The 19,927-nt window shown below is 38.3% G+C and overlaps 1 protein-coding gene across 1 annotated transcript in view; it reads left to right on the top strand.

Moving 5' to 3' along the window:
* Window positions 1-11,185, top strand: part of Tmem170b (transmembrane protein 170B) — a 31,396-nt gene extending 20,211 nt beyond the window's left edge. Inside the window, exons 2-3 of the mRNA XM_070024563.1 lie at window positions 1,758-1,928; window positions 9,974-11,185. Of these exons, the coding sequence (XP_069880664.1) occupies window positions 1,758-1,928; window positions 9,974-10,104 (302 nt within the window). The 3' untranslated portion in view covers window positions 10,105-11,185. The remainder of the gene's footprint in view (window positions 1-1,757; window positions 1,929-9,973) is intronic.
* Window positions 11,186-19,927: the final 8,742 nt, after the last annotated feature.

The following is a 19,927-nucleotide window of genomic DNA, read 5'->3' as shown; positions in this document are numbered from 1 at the left end:
TCTTTTGCAAGTTGTATAGGCCACAGTTCCCTACCTGCCTGCCTTTCTACTAAATTTGGGGTACTTTTGGTTCTTTGTCAGAGATGTTCAGAATCATCTGTCTTTCCTGGCTTCAAGATGATTACAAAGTGATTAGGGATAAAATGGCCTAAAATACCAACAACACAAAACAGACACAGAGATGCCAGGCTTTTCTTTTCTCCCACTTTTAATTTGTGGCAGCAAAACAGTGTTAAATGCCTCTTAAAGATTGAAAGTGGTTTGTCCCTAGGGTGAGAGTTGCAGCTTTAGCCTTTGAGGTTTGAGTACTTAATGAGATTCCAGTGAGAAATTCCTATCCTCAGGTATGTATAGTATACAGGGCTGAGGTTACCTTTAATTGCAGTATTTTCTCAGAGACCCGGTAATCTTGCCCTTTATTTTAATACCCTTTGCATTTCCCCATCACTCAAGGCTAGCTTCAACTCATCATTATGATCATGTTACACCAATATCTCTTGGTGGTAACTCTACTCTTAATCCTTTTGGTATACATACATCCAGTGGATTATATGGTTATTTTGTTTTTAAGTTTTTATAATGTCTGCACTATTTTAATTTTCTACCAATGTGTTTGGATAATAGGTTTTAACTTTGTTTTTGTGCTCTTTAATGACTATTTATTGATTTTTTTCACATGATGGTGAGTAAATACTTAATTCAAATAGCAGGTGAGATTCTTTGTCTTATATATAGAATATATACATATCAAGGATGATCCTTAAGATCACTGCTAGATATTTTGGGCTCAGCTCTCTCAATTATAAGTAACAAGCTTTACCTGATTAGTTTAAATAAAAATAAATCTTATTGCAGACAAACTGGGGTGTTTCTTATATAGCAATGTAACAGGGCTTGAAATCACTTGAATAAGTGACTTAGTTGTCTTTTGTCATTGGTTTTTCTATTTTCTATTTTCCTCTATTGTAGCTTTCATAGTGTGATAAGGAAAAGGATTCAGCTTCAGATCCCAAAGACAAAGGAGACTTAGTTGCTCCCAATACAGAATTCAGTGGAAAGAAATGATTGGCACACTGTGTGCAACTGCTGGCATATTGTACCTAGTAGCTATGGTCAGCAATGGAGTCTATGCAATAACATGGCATTGATATCTGTGGGAAATCTGTGGATTAATTGAGAGGTGTACTTAAAGGGCTTGAATGCTGGAAAGACAAAATGAAGGTGTACTCATTTACTGTTTATTAATTGAGAGGTCAATAAACAGCTGATTGAGGACATGTTAAAGAAAAAATAATAGAATAACGGAGTTCAGAAAGTTCTAGCTAGAAGTATTAGGAAGACTAGAGACAAAGAAGTTAAAAAAATCTCTGGTTTAATATTTAGTATTTAGTATATAAAGTTGAGGGCTAAGTTATAAAAGGTAAAATTATAGAATGATGTTTGGAATGATTGGGATTAAGACATAGTTTAAAAAACATAGCAATGCTATTTAGTGTAAAAATAGAAAAATATGAGGCAAAGCAACTGAATTTAACCTAAGAGGTTTGCAACTAGATAACGGGGTCAGCTAGAAGAAGTTAAAGTAAGGCCTTAGCCTTCTGCAGCCGTGGAGGGCATTCTTTCCCCATCAGCCATGGGTGATGAGCGATTTATTTAGCACTACTATATGTCAGGCACATTATCTTCCTGAGCAATTGTTGACTGAATTTTATAAGGTGGGTTTCAGAAGACTGATGACACTTTGCCTTTCCTTTCAGAGATGTGGTACTGGATTTTCCTCTGGGCTCTCTTCTCCTCTCTGTTTGTCCACGGTGCTGCTGGCGTCCTGATGTTTGTGATGCTGCAGAGGCATAGGCAGGGGAGAGTGATCTCTGTCGTTGCAGTCAGCATCGGATTTCTGGCTTCTGTAACTGGAGCAATGATCACTAGTAAGTGGACCTTGTTCTGTAAGGACATAATTTTATGTGCACTGACCATTTCGGTAACCATTCTTGTTGTTAATTCAACATTTGTGTAATCTTTCATAAAAGTATTTTCTAGTGATCTATTCATTGCCCCTCAAAAGTGAAGGTGAGTTTCTTTACTCATTGAACAGATAGTTTTACGTCAGCATGTGAAGACTCGTAATGCAAGGTTTCTGAGGAAATAGAAATATTTGTAAAAATTGGCAAGGGGCATAAGCATGTTGGTGGTAACATTTCTTTTTTTTTTTTTTCCGGTCAGTCATGGGCTTGAACTCTGGGCCTGGGTCCTGTCCCTCAGCTCTTCAGCTCAAGGCTAGCGCTCTACCACTTGAGCTACAGCACCACTTCCAGCTTTTTCTGCTTATGTGGTGCTGAGGAATTGAACCCAGGGCCTCATGCATGCAAGGCAAGCACTCTACCACTGAGCCACCTTCCCAGCCCTGGTAGTAACATATCTTAACAGTCTGTTTCAAAGGTACTTCTAGTATAAAAGAAAAACGATAGGCAGAAAATATGATAATAATGGTTTCCATTTTAAAATGGACCTCATTGTAGTCCTTTAGTTCTTGATGTCATCTGCTTATGGCTACAAAATGCAATTGATTTCTTCCTTTCTTTCTTTCTCTCTCACTTTTTCTCTCTCTCTTTTTTTCCTGTTGGTCACAGGGTTTGAACTCAGGGCCTGGGTGCTGGCCCTGAGCTTTTTCTGCTCAAGGCCAGCTCTGTACCACGTTGAGCCACAGTGCTACTTCTGGTCTTCTGGTGGTTAATTGGGGATAAGAGTCTCATGGGCTTTTCTGCCTGGGCTGGCTTTGAACTACAACTAAGATAACAGGCATGAGCCTCTAATACCCAGTCTGAATTTCTTCTTTTATTCAAATTATATGATGGAAATCTCTGGATTCCTAGCAATTACCCACTTTCAAGTGTACTCTTACAGTCTCCAAGTTTCTACTATGTGCTGCTGAACTTTTTTCTCTATAAACAGAAAATATTTATTTTCACTTACACTTTTAAAGGTTTAAGTTCATGTTTGGTTGGCCCACTGTTATTTCTTAGATTTTATTTCTAAAAGGTAATTTCTTTTTCTTTTTGGTTTATATTAATAGTAAATGCCAGAATTGGTGTAAAATGGGTTTCTTTCATCTTAGTTTTAGCTGTTTAATTTTAGTCTAATGGTATGAAGTGACATCTCTTTGTTGGTTTTAATTTCTCTATGAGGTTCAGCATCTCTTGTATGCTTCAAAATCTGTGCTTTCCTTTGGATACTCTTCTATATAATTTCATGGGTTTCTCATATGTTAGAGATAATGGGCTTTTGTTGGTTGTGGACTTTGCAAATACCTTTGCTTTGTCTTTTATCAGTTATCTTCATGGTATCATTTATAAAGTAGAAATGCTTAATTTTCATGCAATTAGCTTACAGATTTCCTTTTACCGTTTGATAAAATTTATTCAAGTTCTGTCTTTCCTACATCAAAGTATATGCTGGTACATATATTCTGTTAGTTTTATTGTTCTGACTTTTTTTCCTAACTTTTATATTAAGGTCTTTGGTGCATCTAAAGCAGGAAGGAGTAAGCATATGCTTTGTCAAAGAGCCAGATGGAAGACATTTTAGATTTTGCAGGCCAGTGGTCTATGTCACAGTAACTTAATGCTGCTATTGTAGTACAAAAGCTGAACAGACATATGGGATGAATGGACTCTATTTGTCCCAATGAAAACAAGCTTCTGGCATTTATATTATAATTTGCCCTCCTGGTCTGCTGAGGCCTCCCCAGGTATCTGCCTTGTTTGTGGTGTGAGATAGGATTTTAGGTAGGTTTCCTTTCCCTTATCATGTCAGTTTTTCCTGCACCAGCAACTACAAACTCCTTCATTTCCGCATCTGTTTGCAGTGCCAGGTTTTGTGTATTGTAGTCTCAAGGTACAGGAATCTGTCTCTGAGATCTGCTGATTTGTTGGTCTTTTTATCTGTTCTCAGCAGGTCCTCTGGTTTTGTTATATATCATAATATCTGTTATAGGCAGGTCCTGCTTACTTGTAACTCTTTTTTTTATTATTGTGAAAATACTGTACAGAGGGGTTACAATTACATGGGCAAGATAAAGAGTACATTTCTTATCAAGCATTGTAGCCTCTTCCTTTGTTTCCCCTTCCCATCCCTTCCCATCCCACCCCCCCAACCCCCCTTGTAACTCTTTCTCACAATTACTCTTACTACTCATGGAACTTTATTTTTTCATGTAAATTTTACAACGTATTTCTTAGATTCTTCAAAAAGTATGAATATGGTTTTTATTAGATCTTAATTGGATGTATATGTTCATTAGGGAAGCATTGTCATATTACATTATGCCACTCAGGAACATGAAATATATCTGTTACTGAGATAATAATCTTCTTTGTCTTTTATTAGAGTTTAAAATGTTTATTTCTTTAAATTAAAAAAAAATGTTGGTTGTGGTGCTTGAACTCAGGGCCTGGGCTCTGTCCCTGAGCCTCTTTGTGCTCAGACTAGCTTTCTACCACTTGAGCCACAACGCCACTTCCAGTTTTTGAGTGGTTAATTGGAGGTAAGTGTCTCACAGGGACTTTTCTGCCTGGGTTTGCTTCAAACCACAATCCTCAGATCTCAGCCTCTTGAGAAGCTAGGGTTACAGGTGTGAGCCACCAGTGCCTGGCTGAATTTTTTTAATAGTATATATTTTTGATTAAATAAATTTTGTGACATGTTTTATCTTACAGCTGTTGTGTGTGGTATCCTTTTTGATAACATTGTTTAGTCTTACTGGTGTGAAGTTCTGTGAGTCCTGCTTATAAAACATTAACAAAAACCTGATTCTTTGGAAAGATGAGATGAATAGACTCATGGTAAACTAAGAAAAAAGGTCACTGTAATCTGATCTAGAAGAAATAACTAATTTTCAGTAATTAAAAAAATTGTAAAACTTAGAATTTTATAACTATATGCTACTAAATTTAAAACACCTAAATTTATATAAGGAGAAATGGAAAATATAAATAGAACAATAGTTATTTTAAAACAGCTGAAGTGTTAAATGACCCTTTTTCCCAAACCTTCAGGAATAAATAGAGTTTACAGGTCAGTTCCATCACCTTTCCAAGGGACAGGTAACTATACCTCTCCCTCTTTCCCTTTCCCTCCCTCCCTCCCTCCTTTCCTTCCCCTTGCTTCCTTCCTTCCTTCCTTCCTTCCTTCCTTCCTTCCTTCCTTCCTTCCATCCTTCCTCCCTTCCTTCCTTTTCCTTCTTTCTGTTATTTCAGAAAATAGAGCAAGAGCTGTGTACAACTTATTTGCTGAGGCTGGGGTAAGCCTGTTACTGGACAAGTTAAAAGTACCCCAGAACAAGAAAGTATAGGCTTGTGTACCTTGTAAACATCCCTGAAATGCAAAAGATTGTTCACTATGAGATAGGAGCGTAGTTATATTCTAATAAAGCATTACAAATGGACACTAAATTTGGGATTTCATATGTAATTCTCATAATATTTGTCTTTAGATGAGCTTTCAACTGTTTTAAAGATGTAAGAGCCAATTCCTATCTTGCATGCTGTGCAAAAGCAAGAGGTAGGCCAGATTTGGCCTGTGGATTATGGTTTGTCCAGTTCTGATCTAACTTCAGAAACAAAGTGACACAATATCCAAATGGATTCTGCCCTTGCCTTTATTATTCAGTGTCGGTTAGGAAAAGTCATATGACTGGCCCGTGCTGACTTCCCTGCAGGTGCTGTGTGGGGCTGGTGTGACACTTCTTACCCAATGAGTACTCCTCACCCGCTCTCATCACCCCCCAGCAGCTCAGCAGCATCGCTTTCTCTACTTTATAGTCATGCCACTAGTCTTAGTACTTTTGGATTTTTTTCTGGCTTCTAATTGTTCATTTTGCCATTGTTTATGGTGATGGTCTAGACATGTATTGTTTATTTCAAGTTCACCGCCTCATTCTGTCTGCTTTGTTCAATGTATCAGGTTAGCCCACCTCACCAAAGTAAAGACCGTAACTAACCCTTTCACTGACGACTGCTGAGCAAAGCATGTCTTAGAGAATGTGAGAACTGAAATGCACATTGGAGAAAGATACTTATTAACATATAAATTCAGAAAGATTAATACCCAAACTATATTGCTAAAATTTCTGAGTCAATTAGGAAAAGGACAAGACAGTTGAAAAATAGGTTTGTAAAGCATCTCAAAGAAGTAGGAACCTTAATGGCTACTAGTACTTGAAGTAAAGCTTGATCATGTTTGCTACCAGTGTAACACTTACCCACCAGATTGATAAAAGAAAAAAAAGTAAATACTTGAGAATGTGGAAATACTGAAATATAAATCAGGTGAATGTAACTGTCGATGTCCAGGGCTTATAGTTTCTGCTTTTTTATGGTCTTAACAGCTGTTTGCATAGGATCTTAAATATACTTACTTTGTTTTTGTTTTGCCAGTCCTGGGGCTTGAACTCAGAGCCTGGGCATTGTCCTTGAGCTCTTTTCATCAAGGCTAGCTCTCTGCCTCGTTAAGCGGAGCCACAGCTTCACTTCGGTTTCCTAGTGATTAACTGGAGATAAGAATCTCCTAGACTAAGTGGCGCTGTAGCTCAAGTGGTAGAGCGCTCGCCTTGAGCTGAAGAGCTGAGGGACAGCGCCCAGGCCCAGAGTTCAAGCCCCACAACCGCCAAAAAAAAAAAAAAAGAATCTCCTAGACTTTCCTACCTGGGCTGGCTTTGAACCTCAATCCTCAAACCTCTGCCTCCTGAGTAGCTAGGATTACAGGTATAAGCTACCAGGACCCACCTTAAACATACATTTTTAAGTTTACATTTGTTGTTTTATTTTTAGCATTTATTAATCTGAAATTTATTTTGGGGAATGGTGTAAAGTAGGAACCTACATTTATTTCTTCTATATGATAATTTGTCCAATATCACTTGTTGAATAGTGAACCACTGATTACCATTAGGACAATTAGGCAAAATTTATGAAATCAGACATGCTAAGACTAGCTTCTGTTTTCAGTGCTTTAAAGTATCATCTCTTAATCATACCTAGAGGTGGCTGGGGAAGGTGGCTCAGTGGTAGAGTGCTTGCCTTGCATGCATGAGGCCCTGGGTTCGAATCCTCAGCACCACATAAGCAGAAAAACCTGGAAGTGGTGCTGTAGCTCAAGTGGTAGAGCGCTAGCCTTGAGCTGAAGAGCTGAGGGACAGCGCCCAGGCCCAGAGTTCAGTTCAATACTGACAAAAAAAAAAAAAAATCATATCCAAGCTTGTGGCTTACGCCTGGAATCCTAGCTACTCAGGAGGCTGAGATCTGAGGATCGCGGTTCAAAGCCAGTCTGGGCAGGAAAGACTGTGAGACTCCTATATCCAGTAAACCACCAGAAAACCGGAAGTGGTGCTGTAGCTCAAGTGGTAGAGCACTCGCCTTGAGCTGAAGAGCTGAGGGACAGAGCCCAGGCCGAGAGTTCAAGCCCCTCGGCCGACCAAAAAAAAAAATCATAGCTAGAGATAAAATGATGGCTCAGTATAACAACTTGCTAAGTGGTAAAACTTGGATTTTTGTCCATATAGTCTAAGCTTAAAACCGAGGCTCCTAGCCTTATGTACACATGGGGAATTTGAGCCAACAAATGGTTTGTTATATCCCAGCCTGACATGATTTTTGTGTGTGTGCTGGTGCTAGGGCTTGAACTCAGGGCCTGGAAGCTGTTCCTTAATTGTTGCTATTGTTCTTTCTTTTGTTTGTTTGTTTTTTGTTTTTGTTTAAGGCTAGGGCTGTATCACTTGAGCTAGGTAGAGCTCTAATGGGAAATAAAAGTCTCACAGACTTTCTTGCCTGGTCTGGCTTTTAACTGCAGTCCTCAGATCTCAGCCTCCTGACTATCTACCAGTAACTGGCTAAAATTGCTTTTATTTTCCTTTACTTGGGTCACAATAAAATGCTTAGTGTCAGAGTGATGAGGCAAATTTGTTTTTTTCTCAAATTGTATGCAGTGATAGCAATGTTATGTAAAGCCAAGGAAAAACAAGAGTACCATTTCTCAGGTTTATTTTAACAGAGTTTAACTGGGAAAAAAGTTCTTTAAAAGCCTAAAGGATGTCATCTTGTTTTGAAAATTCAGTATATAACTAGTTGTGTAAATGGTTTTCTTACTTAAGTAAATGCTGACAACAGGAGTTTTATTTGTTGTTAAGGTGATTATTGTTGGCTTGATAATCTTATGAAATCGTTATTCTTTTTTCCGCTTAGTATAAACATGAAATGATACTATGACCTGGGATTTATAGCCAGACAAATCTGTAATGATATCCTAGCTCTTTTAGTTGATCTATTTCAATGGGCTAGTAATTGAACTTTTTCAGTGAGGTGGGTATATCTAAGGGTGGGTCTGATTTCAAATGGTATCATATTTGTCAAGTTCCTAGCAAGATACATAATAAGTAGCACTATCTTAATTTCCATATATCTCACAGCATGTTTATGACACTTGGTATAGATTGGCATTTTGCTTTGTTCACATTTATATCTTTCTGAGTAATACTAGAAAAAAACACAATGAAGTGATTTTTTTTCTTTTAAGTACTAGGGTTTGAACTCAGGACCTCATGCTTGTTCACTTGGCTAGCTTGCTTAGCTGTTGCTCTACCACTTGAGCCATGCCTCCAGCCCTACATTTTGCTGGTTACTTGAGAGACCAGAGTCTCACAGACTTTTCTTCCCAGCTAACTTTGAATGGCAATATTCTGGGTCTCAGGCTCCTGAGTTGCTAGTACTATAGGGAAGAAAAACTAAGCACCGAACTGAGATAACTTTTATTTGGGAGATTTTAGATGAGGTAAAAGGATAAATCCTTAGTTATCTTTTTTGAAATCAAGAATTTAAAAGTACACATTTTGTTAATTTTTGCTGAATAGGTTTTTGTCAATTCAATGTCATTCAATAATTTATTTCTCTTCTTGGGTTCTTTTGCTTAAGTATTCTAGGATAGCTAGCAAACAATTTTTTTTCCCTAGAGAAATAGTTTTAAGGCCATCTCAATCTGTGAGAATCATATCACAATTTAAGTGTTTCTTAAGAATGTACTTTTAAAATTAGTCACTGAGATATTCTACCATTATATATACTGTGTTAAGAGGAAGTGTTGAAGCAAAGAGGCTCCGGGAACCTTTATAACTCTGGCATTCACTCTTCTGGGAAGTGGTTATTGTCTAAATTGATCTCTGTTGACCTCTAGAATAGGGATCAAGTTCATCTTTCATTTTCATTGTTGTCAAAACACTAGTCTCCAAGTAACTTACATTAACAAGTCCAATAAACTATTTTATATGGTACATTGTTAGATTAGTCATTTATTTCTACATCTTACTATAATTAAGTCATTGAGTCAAGTAAAAATACCTTAAGATTAATATTTCTCTAGGAATTGCATTAAATGATGTAGTCTTTCTGCTTTATCAAGTATATTTATCAGTAGATTATATGGGTATGTTTAATAAGCTGATGAGATCTGTCCAATTGAATGCTCAGAGGAAATATTACAGTAGTGAATTATTAATCTTTATGAGTGTATTTGATATTGTATTTGCAGCATTGACTATATAAATGTATCTTTTTAGGGGCTGGGAAGGTGGCTCAGTGGTAGAGTGCTTGCCTTGCATGCCTGAGGCCCTGGGTTCGATTCCTCAGCACCACATAAGCAAAAAGAAAAAAGCCGGAATGGCGCTGTGGCTCAAGTGGTAAAGCGCTAGCCTTGAGCTGAAGAGCTGAGGGACAGCGCCCAGGCCCAGAGTTCAGGCCCCATGACCGGACCCCCCCCCAAAAAAAAATAAAAATAAATAAATGTATCTTTTGGTTGAATACAGTGGTTAAATGTGGTGTGGTGGAATGATTTTGAGCACTCAGCCAATAAGTGGGAGGTATTCTTCTGGGATAAGGTGCAGTGCAGCGGTTGTGGAACGATGAACAAGTGCTTGTTTCTCACGCAGGTGCTGCAGTGGCCGGCATTTACAGAGTCGCAGGGAAGAACATGGCCCCTCTGGAAGCATTGGTGTGGGGCGTTGGGCAGACTGTGTTGACATTAATCATCTCCTTTTCAAGGATCCTCGCTACACTTTGAGGTTTCTGAGGAATGTCTCATTTCACATAAGGAAACATGTACAGATTCCCTGAAAAATGGCATTAATAAGAGGAAATGAAATGGTACAAGTGTGGGCCCAGCAAGTCAGACCACAAGGAAGACCTTGAGCCGTGTGGAAAGCCTGCCCTCTGGCGTTCCAGTGATTGCACTACTGCACTGCACCTTACGTGCCTCCCTCCCAGGCAAGGTGCACCAGGACACTTTGTGAAGCCACAAGAAAAGCACCTTGTGCAGCTGCCATTCAGGTTAACCTTGGTGTGGAAATCATCGTTCTCAACAGTGTTAAGTTACAGGAACATTTGGAGAAGTCGACATATGTGCCAAACTCTTTTTTTTTTTCTGTTAACATCGATCATGTGACTGTTTGTAAGAGTAGATAAGGATGAGTGCTGTGAACATGCTTGACGTGATTGAGGTAACCTAGCAAGATCTCTCTTTTATAAGGCTAAGTCCCATAGGAATGCAAAATAACCAAGTGTTGAATATAAGAGAAACTGGTTTTAATGCTGAGTAGTTCTGGAATTTAGGGTTGTGATGTTTAGTGTTATTCTTATTTAATTTATATGGAAAATAGCAGTCTTTTAAGTGGAAGACTGGCTAAACTGTTTTAAGGACTTGAAGTAGATGTGTAGGGTGCATACTTTTGACTAACTTAACACACTTTTAATAGTTTCCCTCATATATAACATACTATTTATATGAACTCGAAACCTTTTTGGGTCACATACATTGTCATTTGTGTGTCATAAAAACATAATTTGAAAATATTCTTATATATTTTGTAAGAAAAAAGTCTGAAATGCATGTTGCATTCTGTGACCTCCTACACTAAGGTTTTACCTTGTAACTCATGGAGAAAACACCTGGAGAGCTAGTGCTGCAGTGGCATTGAATTACTTCTTGCAGGTACTTTGATTTTTTTTAACAAAGCAAACAATCTTTTATTCTGGAGTATCAATTGTTTAAAGAGTGGCCTAAATTAGGCTCTGGAAATAAAAAGCCTCATTTATAGATAAGAAGTAAGTTATATAGGAAGAATAATAAACTGTCTTATTTTGGATGTGTGGCAGTGTCATCATTGTGCTAAGTAAAAATTGGGGAAATTAGTGAATAATTGTGAAATTTGGCAGTTAGTTTCAGCATAGCGATACAGTTTAGAGCGTGTCCCTGAGAGATTCATTTCAGTTGTTTAGTTCTTGATTGATGCTGTATGATTTAAGTTTATTTAATGTTATGTCAAGTTTGCTAGCATCAGGAATTACATTTAAAATGGAAATGACCTGTGTATAAAACATTTTAAGAAGTAGGGAAAACGTAGACCCCAATTGAACTGAGATTTGTTTTGGGGTTCTACTACAGTGATTAATGTGCTAACTCAAAGGAAGCACCATTGCAGAGAATAAGAAGGTAAGGCCAATCTAAAAACATAATTTTACACACTAGTCTCTTTGCTTAATTGAATTTAAAAAATAAGTTTCTGTTAGATCTCATTCAAATTTGAGTCTCTTGTGACACACATACACTTTTTTTTCCTACCCAAAGCAACAGCAGCAACAACAAACATGTATGAACTTACTGAGGAATTGAGGGTAAAGGCAGTATAAGAAGTCAAGTTTAGGGACTTACTAACACTAGCATTGAGTGTTTAACAACAACAACAAAGAATGGAACAATAAGCCAACTATGCATTCTTAGAGATCCTAGAAGTAAATCTTAAAGTTGATTCTTATATACATGCTATCATTTCATGTATTCTCTATATTTCTGAAGTTTTCTCCAATTAAATTTAGGCAGAACTTTTTCTACATCATTTTGATTTCATCTTTTCTGTTAGACTTGAATTGTTATTTGTCTTTTGGCTATTAAAGCATTACATTCTTTCAGAAGAATGACCAATAAGATATTGAAATTGTTTCATAATTACAGAATGAGTATTTATTTTAACATGGTTATTTTAAGAGAGTCTTCATGTAAGAACATGGAGCACATGTTTTATAGTCCAAAATTAACTAGAAAATAACTTGGATACATGAAATATATGAATGAATGGACCAAAGAGATTTTAAATTCCTACTTTTATTGTAGAGTGAAAGAATAATTGAGTGATTAATAGTTTGTAAGTGTCCTGCAATTAGCTTATTGTCAAGTTGATTTACATTGTGTTTGTGTGTGTGTGTGTGTGTGCGTGTGCGTGCGTGTGTATGCATGTGTGTGACCACTATATGAAGGGGCAGGATATTTTAGTTTCTTTTTTGTTCTCAGTTATTTCTGTTGGGATTTTGTGCAACAGTTACTATGATATTTTTAAGTGTAGTTGAGTAGTGTGCATTTATGAAATTGTCTTATTTATATTCAGATTTCAAAAAGGACGTTTCTTAGAGATAAGACGTGTTTAATGATAAATATATATACTCACCTACATACATATTGTAAACATATATAGAGAACTATATATGATACAATATAATTGGAAAACCTTTGCTTAATGATCATTTTCATAGTCTAGTGGAGAATTTGCAATATTTGTTCAATTGAATAATCATTTAAATAGATTTGAGGCTGTTTGAGATTTGTGAATCTGGGAGATTTTTTTCTTGATTTTCTTGTTTTTTTTTTTTTTTCTTGGAGACCCTTGTGTGACCCATGACAAAAGCCATTATTTGGCATAGTTGGATTACAGGTTCTTAAAATTTCTATGTGATTCTATAAAATTTCTAGCAGTAAATTTCCTCTGTGACAAGTGGTAGAAGGAAAGGGGAAAATGCTGTACAGTTGACCATTCTTTATTTCAGAAATGTTGTAAAATATCACCGAGAGTGCACTCATTTCCCCAGAGAGGGAATGCCTGTGTACTCAAAGTTATACAGCACCCCGCTTAGAAAGGTCCATAGATTTATATCCCGAGACTTCAGAAAAGCTGCAAAGAAAGCGGAAAACTTTCAGAAGAAGGCAGTTCAACAAACCAGCTCTGCTGGAGGCGCGGTCGGTGCCCTGGTGCCTGGGAGGGGAGTTCCCAGCGTGCTGGGGTCCTGCACTCAGAGCTTGTGTCTTCCTTGTTACCAGGGCACCACACAGCATCAGAGCTCCTCACCTAGTAGACCTTGCTAGCATTACAGCACACGTTTCCACTGCGACATTTCCAGCCCTCAAGGATTGTGTTTGTATTTTAAGTTAGAGAAATAAAGACATGGATTAGCTTGTATATGTTCTCTCTGTGAGGGAAGGAGAGGGGATAATGTAAAAGCAAAGATTATTGTTGATAAAAAGATTCAGGGAAGCTGTAATTAAGATGGGGTAAGTAGGCCCACCACGCTAGGGTAACCTCGGCTGGCATCCACCTGCACGGAACCGGGTTTTGTAAGGCACTCTGTGCAGAGTGTTGTCTCTTCTGAGTACAAAGTTGACCATGACAGGGTTCAGCCCTTCCACTGCCCCCAGCCAGAACAACATCAAAACCATTCTAGGTGGGCATCTACATCTTCTTTCTGCTCTCCACCTCTGCCCAGTTTATCCACTTGAAATGGCTGAAATGTCACTGCTGTGATTTGTGAACACTGGGCCTCACTGGGCCACTTGCTGCTTGGTCCGAGCAAACAATTAGTCTCTTGAAGCTTCAGTTCACTGCCTGATACCTCCTGTGGCTTTGTGAGGATTCTAGGAGACTACTTTTAAATTGCAATGCATACCTGATGTAGACATTGAATACTCAGAATTTTAAAATTACATTTTAGAATCCCAATGGAATATTTTGTTTTGTAGGATCCACCCATTTTCTTCCATTTCCTTATTACTTTTCCTCCATAAGTTTTAAGACTGAATTTAAAATTTTAAAACTGAAAAACTTATCTCTTACAATCTAACTTCCATCACCTTGTCTCTACCCCTTTATTTTAAAAATCACCAGACCTTTAAGAACTGTAGAGAGCTGTGGGTGATGGGAGAGGCCAGGACAAAGAGGATTTATTTACAGACTCTGGTTACCATTGATTAAACTAGGAAAACAGTCAAGAAGGCCAACACTTTCTTCTTGACTGCACCTTACCTGCTTCTATGCTTCACTAAGTATATCTCTGACATTCTACTTTGTGGACACTATTATTCTTGTCTTACAGGTAAGATACAGCCTTTCCATTTCTCTGCATCCATCTGTCACTCAGGGTACAGGCTGGCAATGTAGATGCAATTCCACAGGAGCACAGCCCTGTGCCCCAAGCCCCTCTTTCTGTGGACTGAGGTTCTTGTTGGCTCCTGATGGTGGTGGTTTTGTATATGGACTGCTTTTGTTTAAACCAAAAAAGAAATACCAATATTTTAAACGTGTGTCCACTTTTATATTTCAGGAAGTAACAGCATAGAAAGTATACCACCGGTTAATATATTAATATTTTTTCAAATGTGTGGTCCCGTTTTGTAGCAGACAGCAGTTTACAGAGAGGAAGAAATGGCGGGGTAACATACAAAGGATGCATTGACGAAGCCCATTGGTTTAGCACACAACTCCGTCCTCCTGTTAAGCCTGCACACTACTCTGAAGAAGGCTGAGCTCTGCATGATTTCCTAATGCTCTGCTCCTTTAGATGTGGGATCTTCTGACCACAGCCCATTTGAAATCAGAGTTCTTTGATGTGCTCATGTGCTCATGCCTGTGCGCATGTGTGTGTATGGTGGGTTTGCTTTACTAACCAGAGAATTTCTGTTCCATGTAGATATTAAGAGTTTGCTGAGTTTAATTGTCTTGAAACACAGTTATGAATGTATTTGGTATGTGTAGTTATACTGGTTCACTCTCTTTTAGATTTCTAAGTGAACTGAGCTAAAACTGTACCCATCTCGTCGGAGGCTAGGGATCCAGGTTCACCATCTTTTCATTCAATGACACATCTATTGAGTTTGTATATCCCTTCCTTGATTTGGGGAACTAGTTTATCAGTTGCTTTAAAATCTTCCCAAACAGATGTAATACAGTATAGCCTAGATGTATGTACAATTGGTTGGTAGAAGCTGAAGTTCTGGTTCCAGTACCTTTGGCTATGAAGCCATTATTGGAAAATAAGTGCAGACACGTTGGAATGAATGGCTTGAAGCTCTGGCTTCATGCTCTGCTGTACCTGGATGTAATATGTCTACCCTTGGTAGATGTCCCATTTAGCTCTATAATGGAAACTGGAAAGCAGTATGTTTGTAAATATACATGAAAAGAGGAACTAAAACACATGACCAGCTAAATCTATAACCATGCACTTCTTTTTCCTAAATACCTGCTAGTATTTGTCAGAAATTATCACTTTTTAAGAACGCTGTTTAAATGAATACTAGCTTCAGTGTACCATTGATGAAGAACATTTTCCTTCTTAAATTTTTTTTGGTGTTCTTTTATTATTGTTATATTTTTTAGCCTGGGTAGCTCAGGTTGACCTCAAATTTGTGATCCTCCTGCTTCAGCTTGATGAGTGCTGGAATTATATAGTGCAACACCACCTGAACTACTTTCTTTTTGTCTCTGTGTGTATGTGGTAATGGGGTTTGAACTCAGGGCTTTGCGCTTGTTAAGCAGTCACTCTACCACTTGAGCCATACCTCCTGCCCCCTACTCCCTTTTTTGGCATTCATTATTTTTCAGGTAGGATCTCAAGGGTTTGCGTGGGTCAGTCTCATTCCATGATCCTCCACCTGTGGCCTTCCACAGCAGTGGATCACAGGCATGCTTATTAATTGAGATGGCATCTCACTAATTTGTTCCCCCTAGGCTGGCTTCTAACTATGGTCTTGATATCTGTTTCCTAAGTAGCTGGGATTATAGGCATGAGCCATTGTGCCGACCATAGTCCTTTGTAAAATAAAGTATTTGCACTTAATCATTAAGTATCTTTGGGATAGAATATTTTGAAGTTTTTCTCCTTGAGAGGCAACATTGGAAGCACTTGTTTGAATAGTAGTGAAGATGATTCACTTTCAGTACTGGATGAGTTGATGGGCTTACTTGTTGATACTTGCTTGGAGTTTGTGCTATTGAATGGTTTATCCTGGAGGAATTTAAAGACATGATGGGCCTCTCCCCAGAACACACATGCTTTCACGCGTGGGCTCTACACATTTAGATGAGCAGATAGGAATCCCCATGGCATTTTTCATTTCAGAAGCATGTCTGTGATTCTGCCCTAACTATTAGTCCCTGGATATAGTTTTTCTCTGATGAGGGGTCAACTTTATCTTAGTAAACAACTAGCTAAACTGTCTATTTGTATTATTTACCTGAAAGGTATTAAAAGGCTCACTTTCAAATCTGTTAACTCTCAGTACCCTTTTACCAAGCTAAATGATGCCTTACTGCTTTGAAAGTTGAGATACTTTTGCAGAGTGGATTTAGTGAGATTCAGACAGGTACTGATCAGCTGGCTCTGTGTACCTCCCCTGGGATTAGGAATCCAGAGGCTGGGAAGGTGTCCTTCAAACAGGTCTTAGCTCCTGACTTGTTACGTACGCTGGAAATCATTTCCTTTGCCCCTGCCTGTGACTGACTGGTTGACGACTTCCACACCTTTCCCCGCTGTGACATGCTCCTATGTTTTGTTTTCAAAGTAAGTATGAAATAGGGGAGAAAAGTAGTCAATCAAATTCACTGTGGGTTTTAAAATTTAGTTTTCTTGTGAACTTGACTCTGGCGTGAACTGTGTTTTATATTGTAATATAGAGGCAGACACTTTATGTAACCCTTAGGAATATGTTTACCATCAGGGATTTATTTTTACTCTAGAATTACTAAATGTACTGTGAAGCTTAATGACAGGAAGAGGAAACACTGGAGGGTAAACAAAAGCGAATTTTGTGAAGTAACCTGCATTATGTGACGTTTCCCCTTCTGTTAAGACTATAAATTACACTGTATGAGTTACCTGTACTGCATGTTTACATAATACAGCTTAATTTTGAAGGATTATTTAAAAAGACTATGTTTATATAAAATGCCTAACAAACTGTATATATTGTAAATGATTGATTTTTAATTTTATATAAGCAATTTTTTATTTCCCAATTCATGTACAAATCTCATTGTGTATATAGAATAATTTCCTGGAGATCACAGATTTTTGCAGTGAATTTTAAGTATTTTAATTGCAGTAAGTATCAGGTTAGCCTTAGAGATGTTGTTCCTTTCTCTTAAATTATTTTTCACCACTCATTTTCTTCAAAGGGCAGCAATAAACATATGCAAGTTATTTTTTTTGACTGTAGAAAATTCATCTACAAAGACAAAACCTAGATTCCAGTTCATTGCTTTAAATTAAGGAAAGATGCACAACTTCTACAGCATCTGCACACAGGACCATTTCTGGGTCCACACGTGGCTCTCTCCTCTTTGTAATATACAGGGTGAACTCTACTCCCCCCACAAAACATCGACTCCACGTGAATCCAGCACTGAAGTATCATTACAGAATTTATTGGATTAAAAGTTTGTAACATACAGTATTTTAATAAAGTTTCTGTATTCAATTTCATGCACTTAGATATAAATAAACCTGTCTTTAAAAGCTTTCTGGAGTATTTGACTCTCAGTGACTTCTCAGCTCGTTCACCATGGCATCACTTTTTCATCACTTTTTCTAGCCACTTTTGGAGGTAGTGTGGAAAAGGTAAGCAGCACGTTTACTTAGGAGACTTGCTGTTTTAAGAGGGGTGTGCTGTCACGAGAAGCAACCTCCTCCCCGTTCTTCTGTATGATGAAGGTCCAGAGAAAGTACAAAACTTCTCCAGGTCACTCAGTGACCTGCTTAGTTGGGGGGTTCCTGCTCTGTTACTTGTATCTTCCCCTCCCCAACTAGGTTGTATTGATTTGAATGATCAAATGTAAGCATAACTTAGATTTTTTTGATAGGGAGTTCTGCTGGAAGAGTTGGGCACCCTCTCGGGCTCAGCAGCACCCTGCCTCTGGAGATGAGGAACAGCTGGCTGGCACTGCCAGTGTCCCCTGCCTGTGGGAATACGCCTAGCAGCATCATGCTGCGGTGCAAGTGGCAGTTCTCACAGCCACCTATTTTTTGTTCATTGCCAAACTGAAGTGTATTTTCTTGTTCTCTAAATAACTTCTCTATTTCAACATAAGAATTATAAAATTACTAAATGCATTTCCTTCCCAACCATAAATGTTTAAAATTCTTGGACAAAATGCAAGAGAGTGTTCTAGTTGGATTTGTTATAGTTGGCTTGTGAAGTAATAGTTTTGTAATAGGAAAACTATCCAGGTATTTTCATCCTCGCGGAGAATTATGACAAGGCATTAATCTTCAGATTCATTGCCTCCTACCTCTTAAAGGACCTGAGGGAAAGGTAATGTGAAAGGAAGACTAAGCCTTAGGGTGATGAACAAGGCCTGGCTAGACTTGTGCAGGCATGTAGAGAGAAAGTTACTTTGCAGACAAGAGGGGCTGCTATCTTCAGGTCCAGAGCTTCTGGCTTTCAAAGCACTAAAGATTGACGGTTCATTCCATCAGAGTCTTAATAGGAGCCCTTAGTTTAAGTTTAAAAGACAAACCCTGATGTTAGCAGTACTCAGCATGTTGTTCAGGCAGGAAATCATGTCAGTCTCCAACATTTACTTATTTGCTTGTTTATTATTTTATTTATTGCTATTTCTTGGTCTAGTACTCAGAACCTGGGTGTTATGCTTTCCCTCTCTCTGTCTCTCTGTCTCTCTCTTTCTCTGTCTCTCTGTCTCTGTCTCTCTCTGTCTCTCTCTGTCTCTCTGTCTCTGTCTCTGTCTCTGTCTGTCTGTCTGTCTGTCTGTCTGTCTGTCTGTCTGTCTGTCTGTCTGTCTGTCTCTCTCTCTCTCTCTCTCTCTCTCTCTCTCTCTCTCTCTCTCTCTCTCTCTCTCTCTCTCTCTCTCTCTCTCTCTCTCTCGGCTGGCAGTCTTCCCCTTGAGCCACAGTGCCACTTCAATCTTTTACTGTTAATTGGAGATAAGTACCTCATGAAATTTCCTGCTTGGGCTGTTTATGAATCCTGATCATGAGATCGTAGCCTCCTAAGGAGCTAAAATTACAGGTTTAGGTCATGAGTTGTTAATTTTACAGTCTCCAGGATCAAGTTCTGGGGACTTGTGGCAGTGGTCTACCAGCAGTGCCTTAGTTTGGCCACTAGATGGTGGAATTGTTCCATTTTTCCACTTGGTTTTCTCTGGCCATTAGTTCTTATTAAGAACTGTATGTACTTTGACGTTCAATTCCCTCCCATACATTACATTTAAAGTTATTTTTCCCCCAAAAGATATACGATTTAACATAAGCAAAGATTTCTCTTTGTCATCACTTATTTTACTAAAGGATTGTTTGCATGTCAGAAACAATTGTATGATTTTGGTATTGCGTACTTTCCTTTCATTGCAACTCATGATGCAAAATGAAGTTTTATCTCATTGAATACTGTACAGTTGTTTTGACAGCTACATAGAGGTCACCTTCCAGGCTAAAGGGGATTATATCAGACATAACACAATTAGCTTTGTTGTATTAGAAGAACTAGTTTTAAATTTCTGCTCTGTCATGGTGTAACTCAACACGATCAAGTTGTTTACTTTCTAGGACTCTCAGTAAAATGGGAAAAGCACCTTGTGTTGCAGGTAGTGAATGATCAGAAATTTTATGTGGCTTATCGGCCTGTCCCATGTATTGTCTGCATGAAATGAAGGGGGTGATGGGGTGCTAGAATTTGCCACAAGTGTTAATAGCAAGCACAACTATCTGTTTCAAAGTCAGAGCCAGTTTGTGGGTCCCGGTAGACATGGTGCATTCTGGGAGAGGATCTG

The sequence above is a fragment of the Dipodomys merriami genome, unplaced genomic scaffold, assembly GCF_024711535.1.
Source record: "Dipodomys merriami isolate MVZ:Mamm:240054 unplaced genomic scaffold, mDipMer1.0.p SCAF_16, whole genome shotgun sequence".
Taxonomy (NCBI): domain Eukaryota; kingdom Metazoa; phylum Chordata; class Mammalia; order Rodentia; family Heteromyidae; genus Dipodomys; species Dipodomys merriami.
Note: the sequence above shows the minus strand (reverse complement) of the source record. Positions and strands in the feature narration are given on the sequence as shown.